General features: G+C 36.4%; 2 protein-coding genes and 1 long non-coding RNA gene across 4 annotated transcripts; all 3 read left to right on the forward strand.

Annotated features, from left to right (window-relative positions):
* Positions 1–592: 592 nt before the first annotated feature.
* Positions 593–9335, forward strand: pa2g4b (proliferation-associated 2G4, b). Of its 2 annotated transcripts, none has more exons than XM_079848655.1 (13): positions 593–834; positions 1547–1675; positions 2639–2744; positions 2844–2913; positions 2997–3089; positions 4257–4320; positions 4403–4481; positions 4566–4644; positions 4736–4869; positions 5994–6088; positions 7170–7297; positions 8048–8101; positions 8549–9335. In XM_079848655.1, exons 1-13 carry the CDS (start codon positions 747–749, stop codon positions 8612–8614), a joined length of 1185 nt encoding a protein of 394 aa, XP_079704781.1. In that variant the 5' UTR covers positions 593–746; the 3' UTR covers positions 8615–9335. The 2 variants fall into 2 exon arrangements, with proteins under 2 accessions (XP_079704781.1, XP_079704780.1); XM_079848654.1 differs by having other exon boundaries at positions 628–1444; positions 1488–1675.
* A 1845-nt stretch (positions 9336–11180) lies between these two features.
* Positions 11181–12638, forward strand: LOC307145507. The gene is made up of 5 exons (XR_013818964.1): positions 11181–11195; positions 11460–11543; positions 11656–11682; positions 12227–12249; positions 12335–12638. It is a non-coding gene; the product is annotated as an uncharacterized lncRNA (long non-coding RNA).
* A 1428-nt stretch (positions 12639–14066) lies between these two features.
* On the forward strand, positions 14067–27490 carry esyt1a (extended synaptotagmin-like protein 1a). The gene is made up of 31 exons (XM_079848725.1): positions 14067–14609; positions 16968–17009; positions 17689–17823; positions 17961–18034; positions 18158–18230; positions 18312–18401; positions 18495–18550; positions 18848–18968; positions 19204–19380; positions 19720–19802; positions 20380–20428; positions 20606–20695; positions 20786–20887; positions 20995–21066; positions 21174–21260; positions 22296–22445; positions 22524–22682; positions 22762–22938; positions 23145–23227; positions 23984–24032; positions 24126–24215; positions 24306–24401; positions 24551–24622; positions 24707–24793; positions 24914–25060; positions 25454–25575; positions 25700–25798; positions 25922–26053; positions 26132–26237; positions 26328–26377; positions 26466–27490. The coding sequence occupies exons 1-31, from the start codon at positions 14268–14270 to the stop codon at positions 26491–26493; spliced, it is 3240 nt and encodes a 1079-aa protein (XP_079704851.1). The 5' UTR covers positions 14067–14267; the 3' UTR covers positions 26494–27490.
* Positions 27491–27809: the final 319 nt, after the last annotated feature.

Raw genomic sequence — 27809 nt, forward strand, 5'->3', positions numbered from 1 at the left:
AAACAGCTCAAACATGCATTTTAGTCTGGGACTTGGTTTAAGCCTTGTCTGTGAAACCAGGGTCTAAAGTCCTAAAGTCTATTGTCATAAAATAAACTTGTTGTGCATGTTATTCTGAGGATTGAGACTACACAAAATCTGATGGAAGCACTAAAATATTATTTAATTAATTTGTATTTCAGTTGTTGACAAAATTACAGCTAGCTTGACTGAAAAGTCGCACAATAAAACTATTGTTTACAAGTTATGTTTACCTTGGTTTTCATTATTTTCTTCACACATTGGCTAAATTCTATGAAAGCACATTTCCTCCACATAAGAAAAAAAAAATCATGATTTTGTAAAATCATATTTATGACATAAATGTCGAAAATATTATAACTATGACAAAGAAAGTCCAAATTACAACTTTTATCTCGTAATTATGATTTAGTCTTTCATAATTTTGTCTTGTCATGTGTATAGTATAGTATGGTATAGTAAAATGCCGAACTAGAAAGGATATGAGATATAAGGCCTACTATTAATATTTCCTCGAGCTCCCGCAGAGGTCACTCTATCAGTGTGCCCGCATGTTTGTGACTTTTATTTTGAAGAGCAGTGCAGTAAGCGGCCATCTTGCGCGTTTCCACGGCTGCTGGTGGCGCAGGCTGTGAGATCTGAAGCGTGCTGTGCTCCATCATCCTACAAGCGAAGCGAGGGAAAAAGTTACGAGCTCCTCTTGAATCCCAACACTGACAACAAGCATGTCAGGAGACGACGAACAGCAAGAGCAGACCGTTGCTGATGACTTGGTGGTCACCAAGTACAAGATGGGGGCCGACATAGCAAACCGTAAGGATGATTCTGGAGCTTTATGCGCGATTAAGGGTTGAATTTGACCGAGCGGGGGTTCAGCTCAGCGCTCGGCCATGTGTCCGCGAGCTGTAGTGAGATTGCCATCGATGCCAGTCATGTCTGTTTATTTGACTTGGCGTAACTTGCAATGGTATCGACAAGCATCAGCACCCTATGTTTTGTGAACTTAACTGCGTTATTTTATCTTAATAAATATTCGGCTAGCGGGTTAGCCAGTTAGCTTTAGTTGTAACGTAGGGACATAAAGTGATTGCCCAGAAAGTTTAATTCTGTCATTTTTACTCACTCTCGTGTTGCTCTAAATCTGCATGACTATGAACCCGAAAAGGAAATGTTTGACAGAATGTAAGTGATTGACAACCTGAGTCACCATTCACTTTCATTGCATAGAATGAGAGTAAGTGGCGACTGACCCTGTGATTCTGCTTATCTCCTGCAGAGTTTTACAGTCGTCTGTGTGCATATTTAGATCGTAGTGTCATAGTGTCCAGTATTGTCTTCAAGTCAATTTAATGCCAGGTGCTGAGAAAGCTTCAGCAAATGTCAGCCTTCAATTTGTTTGTCACGAAGTGCTTACGGATTTAATGTGTATTGATCTCCTTCAGACCTGATCATAGTGCTTTAGGTAGGGTTTTCAAATCCTTTGGGAGGGAAACTTTGTTGTTTCATGTGAAATCTTTCCCCTCAGAGGCTTTGAAGACTGTCATTGAAGCAGCCAAGCCTGGTTTGTCTGTCCTCAGTCTGTGTGAGAAAGGCGACGCTTTCATCACTGCGGAAACAGGCAAGGTCTTCAAGAAGGAAAAAGAAATAAAGAAAGGTAAGAATATTTCTGAAAACTCAGTGTTTTTCCATTGCATTTTATTCATTAAAATCTAGAATGTGGTGACTTTTTAATTATTTTAAATTTAATTATTTTTTTTATTTAAAGCTGCATTCTGTAACTTTTTTGGGTTAAAAATGATCCAAAATAAATTTTTGAGCAGGTACATAACCAGCCAGTGTTCAAAACTATCTGCTTGCCTTAGCTCGATTCTAAACGGTAAGCTTGTAATAATGTTTTTAATTCCAGTGGTACTGGTGGATTGCCACGGGAAATTCGAGCATGTCTTTGCGTCATTACGTCACATCTGTAGACATAAAGAAGTTGTCTCGGCTACGGCTAGTATTGCGTGTGAGGATGTTGGAGGTGGAGATTTATAGCCTTTTTCTCACAGCCCTTGATATAATTAAACTTTTCAATTTGATGGCGGATCCAGAAAGGTTCAAACGACAATCACCAGTGACAATTGGAAATTCACCCGTTGTAAAATGCAAAAGACTTTGGACTTCAGAGTGGCTGCAAAAAAAAGAGAGACTGCAACCGGGCCCATGCAAAAACAAGGATAATATCGGAAGGTCATTAAATGTAGTCACGCAATGCTGATGTTGTTAACATTAACAATTTGAGAACAAAGTATAATTTGTGATCGTGTCATACTTCCAAAAAAGTAGAATCTGTGATTCTGAATGACAACATACACACCGGCACGGCGACTGACAGCCGCACATTCTCCTCAAAACATTGGATTCATCCGCGCTGTGCCATGCCGAGGCACAACCCACGTAAAGTTGATAATTCCGCGAATAACTGCAATTGCAGATTTCAAACAGAGATGGCGACAAAGAGGAAAAACTACGGACTGCAGCTTTATTTAAAAAATGTGGAAAAATTATTTCTTATTGTTTATATATATATATATATATATATATATACAAATGTGGTATTCTTCTTGTGTGACAGGGATTGCCTTTCCAACCTGTGTGTCTGTGAACAACTGTGTGTGCCACTTCTCACCAATAAAGAGCGATCCAGACTATACGCTTAAAGACGGTGACTTGGTTAAAATGTGGGTATTATTTCTGCTTTATGTATATATGAATGTGTATATATATGTCCATCTGGTTATCAGAACATTTCCTCATTACTGCATTCTGTTTTTACACAGTGACCTTGGAGTGCATGTGGATGGCTTCATCTCCAACGTTGCCCACAGCTTTGTAGTTGGTGCAACCAAGGTATGTCTCTCTTCTTTGTGGATGCCACATTCTGTTTCATTCTGTTTAAACATGCACTAATGTTTAATTTGCTGTTCTTCTAGGACAATCCTGTGACCGGACGGAAAGCGGATGTGATCAAAGCTGCCTACTTGTGTGCAGAAGCTGCTCTTCGGCTGGTTAAGCCTGGGAATCAGGTTAGATAGAATCAGTCTGGTCCTGTAAATAACCGCTTATAACATCCTCATGAATAATAGTGAATAATGATTTAATCTTTTTTTGAGTCACAATAAATTCTCTATTATAAAATGGATATTTTTGTGGAAGCTAACTAATAACCTTGGTCTACATGTAAAGGACAATATCTTGGGAGAATGGTACTTAATAAAATAATGTTTAATCAGTGTTATTTTAGTATTATTTTTAATTATATTTTAGCTTTTTTAAAAATATATATTTTCAGTTTTCATTTAAATTTCACTTAAAAAGTTAGTTCCTCCAAAATTTAATTCTGTCATCAGTTGCTCATCTTGTTCATCATCGCAACACAAAAGATGTTTTGAATGAAATCTGAGAGATTTGTTTCCCTCCAGTTAAAGTCTATTCACCTAAGACTCTGATGCTTCTAAATGTTCATAAAGATATTTAAAAGAAATCCATATGAATCAAGTGGTTTAATCCAAGTCTTCTGAAGAGTCGCTTTCTATGATGAACAGATTGAATTTATTCTTTTATTCACATATAAACATTGATCAGTGAATGTAATTAAGTCTATATCATATAATTGATTGTGTCTATTCAAAAGACTTGGACTTGGATTTCATCGTTTTATGAACGTTTTTAAGCGTATAGAATAGACTTTCAGTATCTTCGTTTGTGTTCCAAAAGTAAACGAAAGTCTAATGGCTTTGGAACGACATGAGATTGAGTAAATGGTAACAGAATTTTTCTCATTGCTTTTCCAACTTGAGCACTACACATAGTCACAAAGAATTGTTCTCTACACAGAATCTGAACCAGTGTCACAGACCATAATAATGCCAGCATCACTTGGCCAATAAGTAGGCTAGGCTATCGTTTTATTTGTAGCGCAGAAATCCGTAATCGCAGTAAGATTTGTAACCTACTTAATTGTCACATTTAATGTGTTAGTTAATTTTATTAAACAATTAACAAACTTTTAGCTTTCATATTCTGTCAATTTTAGCACGAAATACTAGCAATAAATGTCATTTTGGTTGTTTCAACTTATTTAACAGCTTAAAATTAAACCAAGGCAACATTTTCAAATTTTAATTTAAGTTCAAGTTTTTTTTGGCTAATAGTTGAAATGATTTTTAATATTCTGTTTTTCTGTCTCATAGAACACTCAGGTCACAGAGGCCTGGAACAAGATTGCCCAATCATTCAAATGCATGGCCATAGAGGGTGAGCTGAACATTACATGAACTCACTCACTTTTAAAGCATAATGGCGTGGTTTTTAAAACTCATTCTGTCTCTCTACACAGGCATGCTGTCTCATCAGTTAAAGCAGCATGTCATTGATGGAGAGAAGACTATCATTCAAAACCCCACCGACCAGCAAAGGTCAGGACGATGAAGCGTTAGATTGTTTTGGAAAATAACTGAGTGTTCCTCTGCTAAATGCTCTCTGTCCTTGTCTGCTCTAAGGAAGGACCATGAGAAGGCAGAATTTGAAGTGCATGAGGTGTACGCTGTGGACGTGCTCATTAGCACTGGAGAGGGAAAGGTGAAGACTCTTCTTAGCGTCACTGTTCCCTCAATGTCTACCATTAACATGCCATAGATAGCTGATAACCTCGCTGTCTTTCTCCCTGCAGGCTAGAGACTCCGGGCAGAGGACAACCGTTTACAAGCGAGACCCCAGTAAGCAGTATGGCCTAAAGATGAAGACCTCCAGGGTGTTCTTCAGTGAGGTGGAGCGGCGATTTGATGCCATGCCATTTACTCTGAGGTAATTTATTTTCAGTTCAAGTCACAGTTGAATATCTTTAGTTATTTGAAGGACAACCACTTCAAAATTAAATGAATAAATCCTTTATTAAAGAGGTAAATCACAGAGGTAAACCTGGCTAGAAAGCGAAATTGTTTTTTAAATAGTTCCTACTTAACTAAAGGAAATAGGGAAGTATGATCTGTAATTTTCACAACAGCCCTGGAGCTGTCAAAAGTCCATTCAATTACTTGATTTGTTTTTCTGTAATTCAGTAATGCAAATGTAAAAGAGCAAAAAGATGTATCACTTTCAAACTGAATGTAAGGGTTTCTTTATTTCATGTATAAATGTTACTTGAGTGTAAAATTAAGTCAACTTTTTTCCTTTTGCCAAATGATCAATTGTTCAATTTAGTTAAAAAAGGATAAATCTCAATATGAATAAAATTTATATAAAAAGGTCAATTAAAAGGTAATTTTTTTTCCATTTATAAAATGACACAGTATTAAGTATATGTACTGTTCAAAACATTAGGGTTGGTACGATTTAAAAAATATATATATTATGCTGACCCAAGCTGAATATGTTTGGTCAAAAATACAGTAAAAATAGTAATATTTAATAAAAAGAAACTCCTGTGATGACGGCTGTATTTTCAGCATCATAACTCAAGTGTTCAGTGTCACATGATCTTTCAGAAATCAGTCTAATATGCTGATTTGATGCTCAAGAAACATTTATTATCAGTGTTGAAAACAGTTGTGCTGCTTAATATTCTTGTGGAAACTGATTTTTTTTCTCCCCAGGATTCTTTAATGAATGCAAAGTAAAAAAAAAAAAAAAAGCATTTATTTAATCTTTTGTTACATTATAAATATTTCTTTTGATCAATGTAATGCATTCTTAGTATTAAAAGTATTAATTTCTTTAAAAAAGAAAACTGACCCGACTGAACGGTACATGTATTAATAAATATGAATGCATTATATAAATAAGATATTAGACCAGGTCACTTATGCATTTGACTTAATGTACTCTAGTTGTTTATGTGCATTTTCCTCCCAATCAAACATATGCAAGACGAACTATTCACCTCTGTTGTTCATCACATTTCATTTAGTCTCTCTCCTGTGTGCTATCAGGGCATTTGAGGATGAGAGTAAAGCTCGGCTGGGTGTGGTTGAGTGTGCCAAGCATGAGCTGCTTCAGCCCTTCAGTGTCCTGCATGAGAAGGAAGGTGAGACACAAGTACCTCAGACTTAAAATTTCACTTCTATATCTAAAATGTTCAACCAAGCATGAAGATAATACGGTTAAGCTTTTACAACAAATCACTAAATGCAAATGAAAAATAATTTCCTGTCACGTCGGTGCTCAGAGAAGCGCATCCAGCACATTTTTCCGCATGACCAGGTCAAAAGCCCTATTCGGACGGGACTAGTTTTCCAAATGACGTTTGAGTTACAATTCTTATCAACCTACGTCTGTGATTTCATGTACGGCTTCGGACGGGACTAACATCTCCGTGTTTATTACCGAGGTAGGAGTGTCTGTGTTTTACATGTGGGCATTGCAGAAGATCACGTGTTCAGAATGCGTGGATTGCGTATGAAATATAAAGTAAAACGTATTTAGTGTTTTGTAATCATTTTATAAAAATTGTAGTATAAAAAAACTAAACCTACATGTATCATCATGATTTTATATAAATGGGTTCTTATAATAAACTTACTGGAATAAAAAGTTTTAACTTTTATAATTTAGGCTACACGTTATGTAATGAAGTGCAGAAATGAAAGTAATCTTACCTGAAACTGATATTACAGTAGCCAGTCTTAACGGTTTACGTGATTTGGCTCTTCTTGTTGATTTCATTTTTTTATTTCTTCGCAGTGTACCGAACACGCAAAAAGCAGAAACTTGAACACTGGCGCGATAGCGAGAGATTGTACGGTAGTTCACGTTGACCAAAACACAAGAAAAAGCGTTTTGGAAAAAAACATTTTCGCCAATCACAGACATTCGCATTCGGACGGGATTAGATTTCTCTGAGGACCGCCGAGTTTGACGAAAAACAGTAGGTAATTTGCTCTGGAATTTTTACAGAGGTCGTGTGAGAAAAAGACAGACATGGCAGATTCGGACAGGATTAAAATCTCAAAGTACGTCTGTGAAACAGAAATTTCTCTAACGTCCCCCCGTGAAACCTGTCCCGTCCGAATAGGGCTAAAGATGGTTACTATTTTAGAAGTTTGGTGTCATCCGCAAAGTTTCAAGAGTCACTTTGTTAAACCTTCACTCTCTTCTTCTCTTTCAAGGTGAATATGTTGCGCAGTTTAAATTCACAGTGATGCTAATGGCAAACGGCCCTCTGCGTATCACCAATGGGGCTTTTGAACCAGAGCTTTACAAGTCTGAGTTTGAAGTACAAGACCCTGAGCTCAAGGTAAGAGACTTACAGGGAACTAATGTGTGTTTAACCCCAAGGGGCTGCTAAGGAGTCTATGAAAAATGTAAGTAAAAAAAAAAAAAAAAATTCAAAATATATAAAAAATGATTTACAGAATTTGACATTATTTTCATTCTGATTTCCATAGAATGATCATTGGAGATGATCGTTGGAAATCATGATCATTTTTTGACAGAACAAATTTTTCAATAATATATTAAAAAAAAAAAAAAAAAAAGTTAACTGTTTCAACTATACAAAGTACAAGTATGACAAATTGTCTAATTATGAAAATAATTGTCAATAGTATCAAGAAAATATTTAATTTAGCTTTTTTCTACCCAATTTTTATTGTTAAAAATGAATAAAAATCGAATTGACATAGTCTCTGGAGGGGTGCAACAGATTATAGTTGACAGGCCAGGCGCATGTGATTCGCTGATTAATTCCAAAAGTTAACCATCATAGTTAAAGATTATCATTTGCACATGTTTTTTCTTGCCAGTTTACATATTCAAGCGCTTTTAAACCATTCCAGCACAAGAAGAGGTGAAAGAGAAGGCGCGCTGTTATCTGTGCGCACACTGATAGTGCGCAAACACAGCATTTATTCCTCTTTCATTTACCATTTTAGTGAAGTGGTCCCTTGAAAGGAACATGGGACACAAATTTGGGGGTCCTTGGCAACAAAAAGTTTGAAAATCTGGTCTATACAATGAGACGTTTTTTTGTTTTTTTCTTCCGCAGGCGTTGTTGCAAAGCTCAGCCAGCCGCAAGGCACAGAAGAAGAAGAAAAAGAAGGTTGGTTGTGTCGACAGCTGCTTACACAATTTTTAATGGCACTTTGTTGTGAATATGAAACCATATCAGCGACTTAAGATATATAAAGACTGACAATTCATCTTACTATGAATGGGAGAAAGTGCACTGCGCAATATGGTGAAATACAGCCTGCTTTCTAAATAAAAGAGCCTCTCACCAATTGGTAAAGTCATGGCGTCACTGCAGCTGCCGTTAGAAGCTCCGGGTGCTATAGAATTTCAATAAATATAATAAATATGAAATCTAATCGTAAGCTTGGTGAACAGCTTTGGAGAATATGATCTTTCAACACTCAAAGAGCTGTACTTGCGTGACTGAAATAGCTGCCCGAGAGGCGTTTCAAAGATGTCCGCCAAGTGAAATGAATTGCCTTAAAAAATAATTTACATACATTGACCATATTTACATCATAATTCTTGTCCCCAGGCATCCAAAAATGTGGAGAGTGCTACAGGACAACCAGTGGAGGCTGAGAGCGAAGCTGCTGCATAGACTCCCACTGCCAACAAGCTGACTGACAGAGCCTCTGCACAGCCCAAAGAACAGAACCGTTAAAGCTTATTATGACCTGCCCCACTGAGAGGCCTTCCGGCCAAGCCTTCTATCTTTTTGAATACCTCCTCATTAGATATATAAGACTGCTACAGGGTTTGTGCAGTTTACTTGCAATTGGTTGTCTTTAAACGAGACTGCTCTTAGAGAGGAGTGTACGGATGAGCAGGCAGACACTGTCCAACCGTGTTTACATGAGGCGAGTGCTGGGGTTCTTTTGACCCTCTCTGTCATTGTACAAGCCATCATGAACAATAAAAGTGTAATGGTGGCACTGTTTAAGCAGCATTGCTGTGAAGTGCCATTCATGTCCATGCAAATGAAATCCCTGTTTGAAATCTGTTAAAGATTGAGTTTTTTTTTTTATTATTGGTTTTTGGGAAATTATGATTTGTATGGAGCGGTAACTGCCGCACCACAACTTAAATATAGCAAACAACTACAATAGAAGCACTGTTTATCAATTTGATAAGCTTTGAAGCATTCATTTTCTAGTATTTCACAAATTACAAAATTGCTTTTCCAGAATCTGTTTCAATGTAGATCTTCCCTTCAGCTTATTGGTCTGACTTCTGAAACCATTGTTTTGTTTTGACTAAACTGACTGACCAAATTATCCTGCCATTTTATAAGCGTACATCTAATAAATTTAATTAGCCAATTTATGGATCAGAGCCTGGTTTGTTTCAATTTAAGCACTCAAATATGAATTAATATTTTTATTTGTTTACTCTGTGGATAACCCTTACGTTCTTCTAAACAACTGTGATGCATGAATCCATCAGAATGCAGTCATGTGATAAGCAGTGGCCCCAAAGGGAAAAGCTGTTCGAATGTCAGAAGATACAAAATGTCAAACCAAGTGGCTGGCATCTGCAAAACCAATGACATTATACTTTTTTTTTTTTTTTAGAGAGAATGTATCTGAGCCATTCTTGCAATAACTTGACCAACTGGTCCTAATGTGTCCTTGTAGAGAATCCATTAGTGAATTCATATTAACTATGGACATGGTCTACTAAATCTGACAACTAGAAGTGTCCACATTTTTTATTTTAAAATCTAGTGAAATGGTTTGCTTAAACAGTTTTTTCTTAAAATGTGTGCCATTTGTTGTGATATTTGAAAGTTTCATACATTAAGAGTGGCTCAAGTGCTTAAATGCTTGTGCTTATTGTACATTAACAGAGAAAGACTTTATTGAATGTGTTGGAGGGAAGTGGTTGTAGGTCCACAGTTTCATATCAATTACTATTATTATATTAGTCAAATCTGCATTGTACTGGAGCCAACACGTTTTATTTTTCTGCTAATTACTGTTTTTACTCCAACTACGCCTGAAACTCCTCTGTTATCTCTAGCTTTTTACAGTTGGATGATTAAATGCTGTGGCAAAATCGTCAAGTTGGTAATTTAGGCAATTGAAAACGTTGTTTTTTCATAAATAGAAAACGATTAAGAATATGTCCATGAGAGGATCAAATTACTCTGAATCATCACAATGTTCAATATATATATATATATATATATATATATATATATATATATATATATATTAGGGGTGTAACAATATCCTCATGTCACGATTCGATACATATCAAGATACTGAACTCATGATACGATGATGTTGCGATACTCCAAGACATATGATAAAAGGTTAAAAAAAAGCTGAAAATACATTATTATTATGTCACTGACTAGATATATTTAAAATAATCTAGGCCACTTTTTATTGGTAACATAAGACATTTGGCATTATCAGGAGCCATAGATATTCCCCCATTGCTTTATACATTATATTCAACATTATATATGTAGTATTGACACTAAAACTCTTAAAACGTATAAATTATATTTATAATGTATAATTATATACATTTTCATTTTGGTTGAACTATACACAATACAGAATCAATGTGACACGATATATTGTTACAACACTTCTAATATATATTTATATATTATTATTATTATTATTATTATATACAACACCCTTTTATATATTATGGGTGTCAACATTTGAAGTGGATCAAAAAAGTTAATCAAATTTGTCCAAAGACAAGAACGGGTATTGTTCAAAATGAATGTGCAGCGCGTGCAGAATTATAGGCACGTGGATTTTCTGATCTTTTTTTTTTTTTTCTCGCACATTTTACCAATTCCAAACCACATTACACTTAATAACTACTATTCATTTTGTATTTAATAATTTATAACTAAGTGATATATAATTGTTCATGAAGGCTGGAAATGAAAAACGCCTTATATTCAGGTGTGCATGAAGACTGTCTTTTTATAGGCATTATAGACAGACAGATTTGAGAAGGACCAGCACCACATGCTCTCGTACCATGCATGTATGTATGTGTGTGTGTGTATATATATATATATATATATATATATATATATATATATATATATATATATATATATATATATATATATATATATATATATACACCCCTACTAATATGTAGGCTTTTGTAGATCAGTGGCCACGTGATAGCCTACACCTATTTTTGTAAGGGGAACTAAGTTGTTGAAACGAAAAAATTGCATTCTTGTTTCTTTTTTTAAAAACGTTTGATATGTTATAAATAATGATTAATATAGAATGAATAATGCATTTACATGTTATATTTAAAAAATATATATTTTTTTTAATTTTATTTTATTATTTTAGTTCAGACCTTGTTTAGGCAAATAAACACGGCTTGTGTAATCATTTGCGTTAATTTGATGATTATTGACAGGTGTAATAGAATAGCACACGTTTCTTTCATAGTCGCTGAAAAATGACGCAATCGAGGCGTATAAAAGAGCCCGTCCTCCTCATGACGTTCTCTTGAAGTCGTTATCGCTTGACGAGGTAAGGAAGTGGTCTCTGCCGACCTTGTGTTAACATCTCTTACAATCCATATTAATCCAAGATATTTACGTGCCATCCAGCTCTATCTCTAACATTACTTGTTTATTTACAGGACTATCTTGTCATCATGAGAGCGAAGGTAAGTTCAACTTTCATGTATACGTTAAATGGTGTTTGTCATTATCTGGCTAGTCTTGAAAGCAACTAGGATGCTAATACACTATTTCCTATAGTTTTTTTACGCGATAACTATTTGTTGTTTAAATTAGTGTTTTGCTCAAATGGTCTTGTCTGTTTTTAGTTTTTTTTTTTTTTTGGAGCGTGGAATAGCCACACGCAGTTGTTATGTTTGGGCCTTCTCTGCCAACTGTTAACGTTAGCTTGCCAAGGCGGTTGTTTCTCAGGAGATATTTCGCTGGCTCACGTTGAATTTGCAGCTGCCGCTTGTTGCTATTATTGTTTGCTTAAAGTGAAAAATGGCACTCTGTTAGAAACTAAGTCGTATTCATTGTCGTTGTTTCTTGCATGTATTTTTCCGAACCGCCATGCTGCATGGCGATCTGGCGAAAATGTAGCCATTGCGCTAGTTGCTAATGCGCATGTACAGTTTTTCTCCTTAAATGCTTTGTTTGTCTGAATTGCCTATTAAATTCAAATGTATTAATGATTGTGCTTTCTTTTAGTGGCGAAAGAAGCGCATGCGCAGGTGAGATTAAACAAATGAGCTCTCACTGTTGTCCCTCCTGCGTTGAAATAAGCATGAAATAACGTTCCTTTTTTTCTTTCTATAGGCTGAAGCGTAAAAGGCGAAAGATGAGGCAGAGGTCCAAGTAAAGCGGCCGCCATGCGCTGAAGCTGGGAGTGCTCCTCCACTTCAATCTCAGCACGAGTCTGCTGGAAGCCCAACTGAAGCTCCACTCAAGCACCATCTATGAGGCCTGCTATCATCTGAATGAGGATTTGGTTTTCCATCACCTGGTTCCGTGGAAGCATCCTGGTCTTGATGACCATGTGAACTGTTTTGGACATTCCTCAGACCTGTCAGCTCAGCGTGTTTTTGTTAATGTCTTCAATAAATCTTTTTGGTTTAAAGAAGCCTTTTTGTAATGTTTTATTAATGAAGTGAACTTATTTGTTAATGTTACAGCGAGATAAGTCTAAGGTTGTATTTGCAGGAGCAGTAGTGTGGCCGTGTAAAGCAGTTTAGGTCACAATTGTTTGCTGCTATTAGATTTGTGCTTGCTCCAGTTTTCCCTATGCCATGTGGAGTTAATCTTAAAGAGTGCTAAAACAAGTTACACTGAAGCAATTAAATAGTTTATACTCCTTTAAACTACAGCGTTTCATAGTGTCCTAAACATGAAGCTCAGACAGAACAGCCATTTCCAGGCATAGTGTTCAAGGTCTGGTTATGGTCTCCTTTATATAGCACTTTGCAACATTTATTGATTAAAGCAGCTTTACAGTGACTAATGCAAAGTTCATTTTGGCTGAAAAGTTGGTCATTTTTCATATATCAGTTGTGTTGTATAGATCAATTATATTAACTAATTTAACCCATGAAGTATTTCTGCATAAGTGTCATCCATTTCAGATCTCATATAATAGTGTCAGTGTAGTCAAATCCATGATGTTGATTAAGATAATTATAGTTGTAATAGTAGTTAGAAAAAAATCCTAATAGATGTATCTTATTTTAATGATTGTATAAACAATTAAGGCCCCTTGCTAGGTTGAGAACCACAGTGACTGGTATAGTTGACCGCAGCTTTAGCTATTTGAAGTTAAATCAACTGTGCTTTTAGTAATCTGACCGCAGTAGTAGCTGTATTAGTTCTTGACATTACCTCTGATCTTTGGACAGAGTAATTGTAGGAAGCATGTCATTGAATAGAAAATGCCATTGATTTTAGATTTATGAAACTGTTGCATTACTAGGCTACCTATTAAATCTCAGTTGCGGTTTTGTGTAGCAACTAACTCGGTGATGTCAGAGAATGTCTATGTATGTTGCTACGCAACAAACTCGATGAACAAACTCGGTGACTACAGTTTGCAATGCATTCAGTGTTTTGATTGTAATTCACTGCAGCTTTGCCGGTAGGACATAATTTAGTCGAATTTTGACTAAAATACTGTTCGTTTGCATTACACTTCTTTAAACAGTTAATTTTCTGCTTAGCGTGTCGTGTACAAAAGCACACCGCATTGGTTGTCACATGACAGTGCTATAAACACCCACGCGACAGCTTAAATGTGTCCTGGAGGATAAATATTTTTAACGTAACTTACAGTATTTTTCTTTTTTTTAAATAACTTTAAACTCCCTGATTTCGCGTTTAGTATTATATGTAGCGCAGAGCACCTCTAACAGGGCTTCAGTGACTGGTGAATGGCTGAGTTTACAGCTGCCGTCTTCGTGAAATATGCATTATCCAACACCCAGACATTTTAAGGTTCTCGCTGTGGTTTTAACAACCGAGAAGGGCTGAAGCCTTTAAAACACGCCCCTACACGCCCTTCTCTTAGCAAACTAACGTTACAAATGCACAACTTTCCGCTGCTAAGGAGCTGACGGTGGTGCTGTTTTTTTTTTTTTTTCCGTAGAATGACAAATTATAAGATATTTTCTGTTCATATTTAATCGTACGTGTATAGCACTCGTTAGTTTTGAGCTGTATTGCCTGGTTGTTATTGTCTAGCGCTCACGGTAGACAGGATTTGATGCAGAAAGAGCCGATGTCATCTGATGATGCGGGGCCGAGAGCGGGTGCCTCTCCGGAGGCTGCGGATTTGCCTCTGCCTCAAGACTCCGCGGGGAAACACGCCGTGTCAGTTCTCTGGTCCTTCGGAAAGTGCGTCGCTGCCTTACTGCCAGTCTACCTGGCTGGATATTTCGGATTCAGCATTAGTTTAGTTTTGCTCGGTCTTCTGGTTTATACGGGATGGAAACACAGTCGCGATGGAAAACAAGCGCGACTGTTAAGCGCGATGTATCTTTTGGAGAATGAGCAGGATGTAATCCCTACAAGGGTGTTTCGAAGTAAACGGGACTTACCGGCATGGGTAAGTGTTTTTATACCATAATTGGTATCATTCTGGAATGGTTCTCAACCGTTCACCACCGCAGTCTGCAGCAAATGCTTTGCGCAGTAAGACCGTTTTTATCATGCGATTTCTTGCTATTAGGTCTATTTTTGTTTACAACAAGCGTTAGAAGTGAATGGGTAGCCTACTCTCGTGGCACTGACAGACTGATTTCTTGTTACTGGTATGATTTTAATATTTGTTCCCCTACTTTTACAGTGCAAATTGTTAGCTATGAAAACAATCCCATCATTCTTCAACCTGTGAATATTTCCTCTCATAATTACACACTTATGATGCAAATTATAGATATTTCTTTAACATCTATTTTTTTATTTTTTTGTTATTACTAAGTAGCTAATCCAGTAGTGACCAAGTACTAGTACTAGTTAGAGTATCTTTTCCTATTTCACAATTTAACTATTGATTATATTAGTACTTCCAATAGTGACTAGTAGCCTGACTATTCAATTAGTCACTAAAACGTTACGTGCTGGTACATTTACCTGTTACTGGTCACTATCCCATTAACAAGTAAATATCCCATTTTGAACTGCTGCTAACCAAATGCATTTACCATTGAATTTTAGATCTGTAATTCAGATATAAACTATTCACTTCTGACATACATTCTTGTAAGATATTCATTACATATTAGTACATATAGGCCTTATAGGCTGCTACTAGTGAGTCACTATCCCATTCACTAGTTAGTATAGGCCTACCACTTGTGACTGGTAACCATTACATTTACCACTGAATTTTAATGAGGACCTGTAGTTCAGATAGTAACTATCCACTTAATGTATGACTAGTATGCTTTCCAGTTGCTGGTAGGCCTACCTATTTCAGTTTTACTAATAACTGGATGACAGTACTTAGTCTTTAGTTAGTTAGATTAAAATAGTTGCTGGTATCTGTTCCAGGTTTCCTAGCAGTAATTGAATAGAGACGGCTGCCTGTGTATTAGGCACTATTAATGTGTATTCCAGCTTGTAGTAGTAACATGTTATTCTTACTAGTAAGATTATTAATTGAATAATAAAGAAGCTAAATCACTATTCTGACTAGTCTACATATGACAGGTAAAAAAAAGTAGTTGTAACTGGTGAGTCATAGTTTTGGTGCTGTGTTCATAACAATATTACAACATTATCTTCAGTCAGAATGCATGATCATGCCCCTGCATTACAGCAACATCATTTTGAAACCTGCTTTCAGCCACTTCTGACAATTACATTTTTTTTACAGTTTTGTCCCTTTCATAAGCATTCCTCTCTGAAAAAGTTGAATGTTTATATTCTTCTCTCCTCACTCCTTTCTTTGCCCAGCCATCCCTCATTAACTTCATTACATTCCAAAGTCAGACCAGCCCTTGCTATATTTGGATCATTGAAGTATCCAATCTCATGGGACTGAGTCACCAGCAGCAAAATGGCAAAATGAGCCATTTGCAGCAAGAATTTGGTGAGGGGGTGATGGGAAAAATGAAGAAGTTGAGAATTGTTTGGAAAAGTTTGACTTGTGCTCAGAGAAACAGTGGTACCACTTTCCTCACATACCTCAGTAGCTTTTACATAGTGGCTTTATTTAACTAATGTTTTTTTTTTTTTTTTTTTTTTTTTTTTTGTATAAACCTACCCACATCCTATTACAAATTATGTGTTTAAATTTAAAGTGCACCGGTGTCTTTAAATATATATTCATAGGTAAATATGTATTACATATATTTTAATACCTTTTTCCAGTGTCTTTATTTATGCATATAAATATGTATTAGCCTATATCTTTTTCTAGATATTAAAAAATGTATATCTCAAAGTTCCTGGTTTGGGAATCACTTATGTAGAGGATCAAGGATTAAAATAGTTTTTTTACATTTATTATTATATTTAATTGTATTTATTTGAATGTATTACTTATTTACAGTTAAACATTTAATATGAAGTCAGAGATTACCTTTAATCAAGGTTTCATTTGCCACTAAATACTTGTTTATAAACACACCATGCTTTATACATGCTCTCTTATGATTCTTTCTGCTTACTATTATATGATCTACCATTGCCATATAGATTTTGTTATACATTTACAAGTATTTTTGTGCAAGAATGACAGTATTTTCAAGAATTGGCAGAACTTAATATTCCGGTGTATGCACAGCTGATCTCTTCCCTGGAAAAGGCTGTGTTTTGTTAACAACAGCTCCCGACCTTCACGGTATTTACTTAGAGTGTACAAAATAAGAGGTCTCCTTGCATACAGCATGTAAAACCGATCTGTTATACAGCCCGTGTTGACATCGGAATTCAAAGTGTACTCCTTGTTTTTCCACAGGTGAACTTCCCTGATGTTGAAAAGGTTGAATGGATTAACAAGGTATTAAACTCTGTTCAAATACACAAATGTGCATGTGACCTCTGTTCTCATTATTTCTGCTCTGTGTCCCTGGGGGCACTGTGTATGTTTTCAAATTCAGTGCCTAAAGATAAATAGTTGAACGGTTATTCTTGCACACCAGGCTTGTTGTCAGGATTCAGGCTTCAAAGGTTTGTCTCAAATAAGTTTGGATAGTGAGAATGGGAGGGTGGATTGTGGGATGTGCTTTCAAAGCTCACTACAAACACACACTGCTCTTAAACATTACTTGAATTGGTGACATTTGCAAACAGCCTATTATGATGCAGGTTTTGTGATTTTGATCGATTTAAGTTGTTGTACCAATGTATAGAAAATCTAGTTTTATTGATACTCAATCTAAAAAGGATTTTATTAGAGTTTATTGAGTGCAGCAGTCTGATAAGAAAATAAATGCTCTATAGGGGTTTCCTCCTAAGTGCTTATGGTTTCCGTCTGAGGTTTGATTGGCAAATTAGACTTAATGTGTATGGAATCGTTTCAACAAATGTAATGCTCTAATGTTTGTTTATCTCATGGAGTAAATTATATCCCATTACATATTTATATAATATGCTTGTCATCAAAAATGTCTTCATTGACTTGTCATCTTTGTGAGTCTCCACCAGTTCTTATTGTTTGTAACTGTCCTGGCTCTTAGATATTGCAGCAGGCCTGGCCGTTTATTGGACAATATCTGGAAAAGCTGCTGGTGGAGACTATTGCCCCTTCGATCCGAGCCGCCAGCGCTCATCTGCAGACTCTCAGCTTCGCCAAAGTTGACTTGGGCGACAGGGTATACAAATCTGTGCCTGATAAAAGTTATTTGCATGTGTTTCTCATATTTACATTTGATTCTCAATTGCTGTTCGCCAGAGATATTTTTTTAAACACAGACTATTGACTAAGATGTTTAAACATACTTTTTAACAGCCTCTGAAGGTAGTTGGGGTGAAGGCCTACACTGAGTTTGATAAGCGTCAGGTGATACTGGATCTTTATATCAGGTAGTGTTTTGGTCTCTTTCTTAGCAAACAGGTTCTCAACTTTGGAGTTGTGACCTCATCTTATTTTATAGAATTTTTTATAAACTATTTTATTGTAGGCCTATTTTTTTATCTGTTTTGCAGTTATGCTGGAGATGTGGAGATTAACGTTGAGGTGAAGAAGTACTTCTGTAAAGCTGGAGTGAAAGGCATTCAGGTAAGGAAGAGGACAATGGGACTCCTTAAAGATAACCGATAAAAGACTCATTGACTGAAACCAGTATCCCTCCTTCTATAGCTCCATGGAAAATTGAGGGTGATCTTGGAACCTCTAATTGGAGATGTTCCTCTTGTTGGAGCCGTCACCATGTTCTTCATCCGCAGACCTGTTAGTCAAGCATTTTCCATTTTAATTACTATATCACATCATAATAACCCCATTTTACTACACAAGCTTTGTTTCTACTTCAATTCCCCATAGACACTTGACATCAACTGGACTGGCCTTACCAATTTATTAGACATACCTGGTTTGAAGTGAGTGCATTTGTTTTGTCTTTTGGGTTTATGATTCAGATATACCACAACTCCACTGGACCTGTTAATACTGTAACTCTTTCTTCTCGTATGCTTCATTCATTGATAATCAGTTGAGCACTGGTCTGATTATTCAATCTGCTTCCCTCTATTCAAATAAAGCAGGGAAACATGCAGTCATTCATATTTATCATAGCTTAACCCATTATAATCACCCAGAAGCCATGCTGTCAAATATTTTAAATGTATTTTGTTTGTGTTCCATCCTCTGTACGAACCCCTTGCATTCATTTTCAGTGCCATGTCGGACACTATGATAATGGATGCAATCGCCTCTTTCCTGGTTCTCCCCAATCGTCTCACTGTGCCTTTGGTGGCCAACCTGCACGTAGCACAGCTGCGTTCCCCTCTCCCACGGGTAACACTTCACTGTGCTTTAATGGAGTATTTAACTATATTAACCTCCTTATTTGAACTATTCATGATCCATCAAATGTACTTTAATACTCCATAGTTTCATCACGCATGCTTGTCCAGTGTAGCTGCTTCATAATGTTGAACTGCAAGGGCGTGTGTCTCATTTACATAATTACATATGCTAATTTAGACACACCTCATGCACTCTGCTTACTCTTGTTTGTGTTTTCCGACAGGGCATTGTGCGTATCCACTTGCTGGAGGCAGAAAACCTTGCTGCCAAGGATAACTACATGAAAGGGGTGATATCTGGCAAGTCTGATCCGTATGCAGTGCTACGGGTGGGAACGCAGATCTTTACCTCTCACCACGTGGACAACAACCTTAATCCTCAGTGGAGAGAGATGTACGAGGTCAGAGAGAGAGAGATGTGCATGGGTATCATGTGATCAGTGTGGTTTATGTGCACTCATTTCTGAGTAAAAGGAAGCTGTGGTTTTTCAAGCTACTAACACTATTCAGATATCTGTGTTGTGACTGTTGTAACGGCTGGAAACAGCAAGAAAAAACAAAAACAAAATGTGGTAGTGCAGGATGTGACTATCATGTGTTGAGATCAGATGAGCATTGAGCAAAAGCACAAGCTCAGAGAAAACAACTACAAGATTATTTGTTCCAAATCTTAAAGATGTCAGCATGTTAACTGCTCAGTGCTGTTTATCATATTTTATATGTGTTTGTGTGTTTGTTAGGTGATTGTTCATGAAGTACCTGGTCAGGAGCTGGAGCTGGAAGTGTTTGATAAAGACCCTGACCAGGATGATTTTCTTGGGAGGTATTATTTTATATTACAGATTATAAATTAAATTCTAATTAATAATTATATAAATATAATATATACTTTTTTATGTATAAAAAGAAAAATATATGTATATCTTAGAATTAATATAAAATGATCAAAATATGATCTAAACATGATTAATATTATAAATAAACAAATAATTTATTATATATATATATATATATATATATATATATATATATATATATATATATGAAGAGTTCAAATGCAAAAGCCTCTAAGTGCCATCTGGAATTTTCTTCTAGAATGATTATTTTTATAAAGCTTGTATATTTAAGTTAAGTAATTTCACTTAAATGACAATTAATAGGTAATTTGCATTGCCATTTAAGTGAAATTATTGAACTTAAATATACCAGCTTGATAAAAATGATAATTCTAGAAGAACATTTCAGATGGCACTTAGAGGCTTTTGCATCTGAACTCTTCATATATATATTCCTTATGTATCATTGTTTTGATTTCTTATTTTATTAATGTCTTTATTAATAAAAGAACTATGCTTTCCTATTTTTTGTGTTCCTCTGTCTCTGAATTATTTTCTTTTTAGAATGAAGCTGGATTTAGGTATTGTAAAGAAAGCAGTTCTTTTAGATGAGGTACATCTTTTACATTGACTTTCTTTTATTTATATATCATTTTAGATGTTTTTCTTATACCAAGAAACCTTTCTATTATTGTTCTGTCTATCGATCATATTTATTTCACCACCCTTTCAGCAGTGCAGTCAGCATTGTTTATAATAGTAATGTAATGCTTTTTCCCTGTGGTTTTAGTGGTACACTTTAAAGGATGCAACATCTGGCCAGGTTCATCTCAAGCTAGAATGGCTCTCTCTGCTGCCCTCTGCAGAGCGCCTTAATGAAGTAAGATCTTACATGATAGACTATAAAAAAAACGGTGTATTTGCTGCTCTGCTCCTTTAATTTCCATACTAAACCTTTTATTAAATACAGGTGCTGGAGAGGAATAAAAACATTACGATATCTGGTAAGACAGCAGATCTTCCTTCTGCTGCCATTTTAACTGTTTATCTGGACCGGGCTCAAGATCTACCAGTAAGTTTGTATCCTGAACCACTATTGTCCTTCTTTCAACATCTATTGTTTTGTTAAAAGAGTGCTTTAGATTTTGACATCATTCAGTACAATGTATTTCTATTCAGTTTAAAAAAGGTAACAAGGACCCCAGCCCCATGGTGCAGGTTTCTGTGCAGGATACCACCAAAGAGAGCAGGGTATGATGTCATCGCTCTTATTATACATCATATGTAAACATTTATGGCATATTTATACATTTTGGAGTCACGCTATTACATATATTCTCTCATTATTAATAATCCAGACGGTGTATGGGACTAATAATCCAGTATGGGAGGATGCCTTTACGTTTTTTATTCAGGACCCACGCAAACAAGATATCGACATCCAGGTACAGTAGGTATAGTTATATTGTTAAATATTGTTTTTCATGATCCTTCCAAGTGCATATTTAAAGTACACGTAAAATGTCTGTAAAGTTTCAAAGATCAAAGTGAACAATAAATAGAGTTTGTAACAAATCTGCTTAAAGGGATGGTTCGGAGTAAAATCAACCTAAATTTGCACCATGACCTTGAGCCAAACACCCCCCCCCCCCCAGAAGCCTTTTTTCCCTTGGTTGAACATGATTAAAGTTAGAGCTTATTTCGAGATATCAACCGAATGGCTTAGTGCAGGCGCTATTGGCTCCAAATTTGTATCTCATAAATTACCCCACTAATAATGCCCAGAATGGTACCAAACTTCTACAGTAGTACAAATAGGTTCTGTACTAAAAATGTTCAACCAAGGGGAAAAAGGCTTCTGGGGGGGTGTTTGGCTCGAAGTCATGGTGCAAAGGACCCTAGGTTGATTTTACTCCCTTTAATGCCACCCTGTGGTCTTCATTGGCTGCCTGTGAACAACATACTTTGACCAGCCCTCAAACACTGTAGTTGTAGCTGAGGCCTGGAATTTGGTTTATGTTGTCGACATGTCGAGAAGACGCTGCTTTTTGTGCTGTTCGTATCACTGTGTACAAGTGCTGAGGAAGCCTCCGGAGCTGAAATTCAGATATCGTAATATGCGTTTTGTTTCCGAAACGCGCTGTAAGCGGCAGACCAATCACAACAGACTGGGCCGTCTGACCAATCAGAGCAGAGTAGGCTCTCAGAAAGAAGTGGTTTAGAGAGGCCGAATCGTTTATCGAACTGTTTCAGACACTGCGAGAAAAGCGATGATACTGTTGTGCAATGAGAAAATTAAAGCATTTATTTGTACCTTGGATGCATATATTCCTATTGTAGGAGATTCCAAGACAAAATTAGGAACCTTTAAAACTGCATAATATGGGCACTTTAATTGTAAATATTTATGTTAACACCTATTTATGTTAACACCCACCATTCAATGTAATTGTGTTTATCTTTGCTTCCACCTGTTCCAGGTGAAGGATGATGACAGGGCTTTGACTCTGGGCAGTCTGTCTATCCCCATGTCCCGTTTGCTCTCCAGCACTGAGCTCTCTATGGATCAGTGGTTTCAGCTAGAAAAGTCTGGACCGGCCAGCCGTATCTACATCACAGTTATGCTCAGGGTAGGATTGATTTTTTTTTTTTTATGATTAAAAACTTTGAGGACACATAATGCAGGAGTTCTGTGATGTTGGTTTCAGGTGTTGTGGCTAAATGAAGAAGCCATCCTTACCACACCTGTGTCTCCATTACCCGGAGATGGAGATGTTGAATCAGAAGTATCTCCAGGGGCAACAAATGTGACTCCTACTTCAAAACGTCCCGAGCACACTAGTCCAGACAGCAATTTTGCTTCAGAGGTGAGCCTGTTGAGAAGTGTAGAACTTCGGATAAAAAATACAGACTTGAAGTTATCAATATTTGTAATTGTCAATATAGGGTGTTCTGCGGATCCACCTGGTGGAAGCCCAGAGTCTTATCGCTAAGGACAATTTAATGGGTGGCATGGTAAAGGGAAAGAGTGACCCATATGTGAAGATCCGAGTGGGAGGAACAGCCTTCAAGAGTCAGGTCATCAAAGAGAACCTCAACCCCACCTGGAACGAACTTTATGAGGTATGCATGCTGATTTATTTTGTGTGCAACATGGAGGGATATGGCTTCTTTCTCAAAACAGAAGGATTCCATCTTGATTTCTGCTTTAATAGATGCTTCATTCCTCCACTGCTGCTGGCTTGCCTTGTTCAAACATGTATTTTCATCTCTGCAAACTGCAAAGGGTATATGCAAAAGTAATGCATACCTGCCTGTTTGTACTGTAGGTGATCTTGACCCAGCTCCCAGGTCAGGAGGTGGAGTTTGACCTTTATGATAAAGACATTGACCAGGACGACTTCCTTGGCAGGTGAGACAACAACCTTCCTCTTCTGCTTTTAGAATGTTATGCTGTAGTTTAGTTGTATTTGACTGATTCTTGAGTAATAATGGAAAAAAACGTTCTGTTCAAAGTTTGAGGTTGGAAAAAATATTTTTTTAATGTTATTGAAAGAAGTCTCTTATGCTCACCAAGTCTGCATCTGTTTGATAAAAAAATACAGTAAAAACAGTGATGTTGTGAATTTTTTTTTATAAAATAGAAATAGAAACTTGAAATTGATATAATTTGTAATATTATAAATATCTGTATCGTCACTTACTGAATAAAAGTATTAATTCCTATAAATAAATAAAAACTTACTGACCCTAAACTTTCGAACTGCATTGTATGTTTTAGTGCAATATCCTGCTTCCATTTTTGCACAAAATGTGTTTTTTCCTTCCTTTGACTCACTGTGGATATCACACATGTAGTACCTTTTGGTGCCACTAGCTAATAACAGGACCTTATTAAAATGAGGGCGATTATTTAAAAAATTGACAAATCATGTTATGGTTATGGTCTGAGGACAGATGGTTTTAAGGGTAGTGAATGAGATAAAATAAGATACGGTAAATACAATGCAAGTGTACATTTGTGTTAAGAATATGCTAGTGATAAAATCTGATTTGTTTCAAAGTGGCAGGTAAGATTGTGTTGTGTGTTATAATATTTTGGCTAGTGTATGTAGAGTATCAGTTCTTCTTTTAATGAATATCAGTATTGTTTAATATCTGCTTGCAGGGTTAAAGTAAGTCTCAGAGACCTCATCAGTGCTCAGTTGACTGATCAGGTGAGTCTCTCAGTGCATGTTTTGTTTTGTTTTTTTAAATGTTTTCTATATCTGGTTGTATGTTTGTTTATTTATGCCGGCTTCCTCATACAGTGGTATACTCTGAATGATGTGAAATCTGGAAGACTTCACCTTGTGTTGGAATGGGTGCCTAAAGTTTCAGATCCAACCAGACTTGATCAGGTAACAGTTTATATATGCTTTTATTGTTCATCTGAATTCATTAAATATTAACATTTTGTTGATTGGTTTTGTGCTTTTTTTTGTATCCAGATTCTACGTTACAACTATCGTCAGTCTTACCTGAATAAAATGGTTCCCTCTGTTGCACTTTTTTTTGTGTATATCGAGAGAGCACATGGTCTGCCTGTAAGCTTCATTTTATTTTCATCAAAATATTTCATTTATTTCGTCACTACTTAATTTGCCATAGCCAGTAGTTAGCATCAACTTCGCTTCAATGAACTGTATGAATATATTAGCAGCACCCGCATTACAAAATTTGATGTTGTTCACAGTTAAAAAAGAGCGGGAAAGAGCCCATGGTGGGAGCGGAAGTGTCATGCAAAAACATATCCTACCGGACCAAAGTAAGGCCCCTTAAATCATGGGTAATTTATGCTGATGTTATTAATATATCAAAGACTCACAAGGGATCATTTTTCCCCCACTAGGTTTTCAATCGCTCGACTTCTCCACAGTGGGATGAAGCTTTTCATTTCCTGATCCATAATCCAACAGAAGACACTCTTGTAGTCAAAGTGAGAAGCTGCATTTTACAATAAATATTGATTTTAAGGTGTGCATTTATGTCAGAAGGACAATAGTGACATACTTTTTTCTGCTCTGGAGTGTATTTTATGTGAGTTTGGTGTGTGTAGCTCTCTCACAGCTGGGGTCTGGCTCTGGGTTCACTTGTGCTTCCGCTGAGGGAGCTGCTGAATGAGAAGGATCTGGTGCTGGACCGCTGGTTCAGTCTGGATGGAGCCATGCCTGAGAGTCAGATTCTGTTGAGAGCTGAACTCAAGGTTAGAAATCACACATATTTTCAACATGTGCTGAGCAGCAGACACATTTACATTCAGCCACATCCACATCCACTCTTTTTCCATATAATGTGTTCTATTCAACATGGAATTAAACACATGCTCACCAATACTGCATGTATTTAACCAAAAACATTATTACATTATATTATATTATATTGTATTATATAGAAAATGTAAAAAAAAAAAAAAAAAAAGGGATTCTGTGATGGCAAAGCTGAATTTTCAGTATCATTACTCCAGTCTTCAGTGTCACATGATCATTCTAATATGTTGACTTTGTGCTCAAGAACCATTTCATATTAATATCAATGTTACTTACCCCAAACTTCTTGACAGTATGTGTAAAATAAAAACATCTTACCTGTTTATCAGCTCCTAGACAGCAAGCTGGCACAATGTAGTGATGCGGAGGATGCTAGTCATGTGATCCCCAGAGGAGAGGAAGCTGCTGCAGCCAATCGTGAGCTCCGACACAGAAGTGTGCCCGCCCAAGGGTGAGACACAAAAGGAGCTATATTTAATTTGCAACCGTAGGTTAGTATTCATAGGTAGAGGCAAAAAAGTAACTGACCTTGACATATGTAATGGTTGTATGTTTGTGGATGGATGCAAATACAGAGGTGAGGATGCCAGTTCATCCGGGAATGCCCAGATGAAGCTCTCTGTTGCCTACTCATCTGAGGAGAACCGATTGGTTATAACCATCCATGCCTGCAGGTAGGAATCATACAAGTACCACAAAAACAAAAAATAACGACTAATGTATATTAAAGGAAAAAAAGAGCCTTATTACTGGTTATGTTCCTCAGTTTATTTTCATAATTCTGTATTCTTGCACAGGAACTTGCCGTCCTATTCTAAGGATCCTCCAGACACTTACATCTCATTCATTCTTCTTCCGGACAAGAACCGGAACACCAAAAGGAAGACCAGTGTTAAGAAGAAAAGCCTTAAACCTGAGTTCAATGAGAGGTTAGTAAGAACATCATTAAATCATTATCTGATGACACACAGAGCCAAAGGTTAACCATCTTTCACTCTCTCCTACAGATTTGATTTTGACATGCCACTTGAAGAAGCTAAGCAGAAACATCTTGAAGTGTCTGTCAAGAACAGCGTTTCCTTCATGAGTCGTGAAAAAGAGCTTCTTGGCAAGGTATTCATCACGCGACGTGTCAGATAACAACACCACAAACATTATAGACCCTCTTAAAATGACTAAATTTCAATCACCATTCTGTTTCAGCTTCAGATAGACTTGAGTCAGCTGGATCTTAAGACAGGAGTATCACAGTGGTATGTGCTATACTGTTGTTCACTGTAGATTACTCTACAGAGATTACAGAGTGTTTGCTTACATCTATTCTTATTTGTATAATTTCAGGTTTGACTTGTCACATGAGACCAACTGAATGGCCTTCCCATGTTGACTTTATTCGCAGTCGTTTGAAGTGAAGGTCGATTTCACGGATGTTGACTTATTCCGACTCTAGCAGGGGGTCGGAGTGTTCCTAAAACAGAGTGTCCTGAGTTTGACGGTGTAAGGACTAAGATTGTATCTTGCTGTGCAACTAGCTTTGACCCAAAATATAGCCTGCTTGATTCCCATCATAAAGGATGTTCGCACAAGAAGGCTACGAGGATGCCGCCTTGAGTCAACATGACAGCTTGTTGGAGAAATGTTACATTTTTAAGTATTTAATTTGTAGCTTGTACTTTTTAATGAGCTCCTGCACTTTATGGGTCATTGAGAATGCAGCAATGGGAAGTTGGAGCTTCTGTTCAGCTGTGATTTTTCAGTGTTTATTACATTTCATTCCAACATTTTAACAAAAATGCTTTTGGAATTGCTTAGTTCCACATCAAAATAACCAAATTGCAAAATATTAGTATTCAGTATTTCTTATTAAAAAAAAAGAAAGTCTATGAAGAAGCCCAGATAAAAGGAACATTTTTAATTGTTTCCTCTTTGAAATCTAAGGCAAGACAAGGGTTTTGTTTAGTTATTATCTGAGCACTTCTTTATATCTTTGTGTTTCACATATTTTTGCTTCATGTTTGTGAGTTGACACATATCAAAAAAGTTTCAATCACTGTGCTAAATCTGTACTTTCCCAAAGATTTTTTTTTACAAATATTTTGCGTATGTATGTTTGAACCAAAAGGTAGCATGAATATTTAAATTTGAAGTGCCAATGAGTCTCTGAGAGATGTTGGTCAAAAATGTTACAAAAAATGCTTGAGTTGTGTCTTTCAGTAAAGATTTAGTTTCTGATGAGAAAGACACTTGAATAAACAGGTGTGGGGAGGAAAATAAAGTGTTTCTTTTTTACATTGAAATGTAGTGCTTCTGCACCCTATTATTCAGAGCCTGTATTGCAGTTTTAATAAATATGTCATTTGCACTTAAAAGACACGTGCTTTATTGATCGATATTTTAACATGCATTTAGTGCATTTAAAAAATTGAATTTCTTTATTCAAAATGAGTTCAGTAATTATATTCAGAATTATATACAGTTATGATATTTGATGTTTGATTACAGTCTGGAAAACAAAAAAAGTAGTAGGCTTCGCTACTATGGCAAGCCGTTTAGCTTAAATTGTACCCAGCGTTACTCGTCGTAATTGCATTTTTACTAGTAAGAATTCAATTAGAGAGCTCTACAATTCAATTCTTACTAGTAGCAATTACAATTATAGAGCTCTCTTATTCAATTATTACTAGT

The sequence above is a fragment of the Squalius cephalus genome, assembly GCF_949319135.1.
Source record: "Squalius cephalus genome assembly, chromosome: 18".
Lineage (NCBI taxonomy): Eukaryota > Metazoa > Chordata > Actinopteri > Cypriniformes > Leuciscidae > Squalius > Squalius cephalus.

Bases quoted from the DNA above. Each gene is read 5' to 3' on its own strand.
- pa2g4b (XM_079848654.1), top strand. From the start codon at position 1,371: ATGCCAGGTGCTGAGAAAGCTTCAGCAAATGTCAGCCTTCAATTTGTT. The intron at 3,090-4,256 runs GTTAGATAGAAT...TCTGTCTCATAG, and splicing joins TGGTTAAGCCTGGGAATCAG to AACACTCAGGTCACAGAGGC. The intron at 4,321-4,402 runs GTGAGCTGAACA...CTCTCTACACAG, and splicing joins CAAATGCATGGCCATAGAGG to GCATGCTGTCTCATCAGTTA.
- esyt1a (XM_079848725.1), top strand. From the start codon at position 14,268: ATGCAGAAAGAGCCGATGTCATCTGATGATGCGGGGCCGAGAGCGGGT. The intron at 20,696-20,785 runs GTAAGATCTTAC...TATTAAATACAG, and splicing joins CTGCAGAGCGCCTTAATGAA to GTGCTGGAGAGGAATAAAAA. The intron at 26,378-26,465 runs GTATGTGCTATA...GTATAATTTCAG, and splicing joins AAGACAGGAGTATCACAGTG to GTTTGACTTGTCACATGAGA.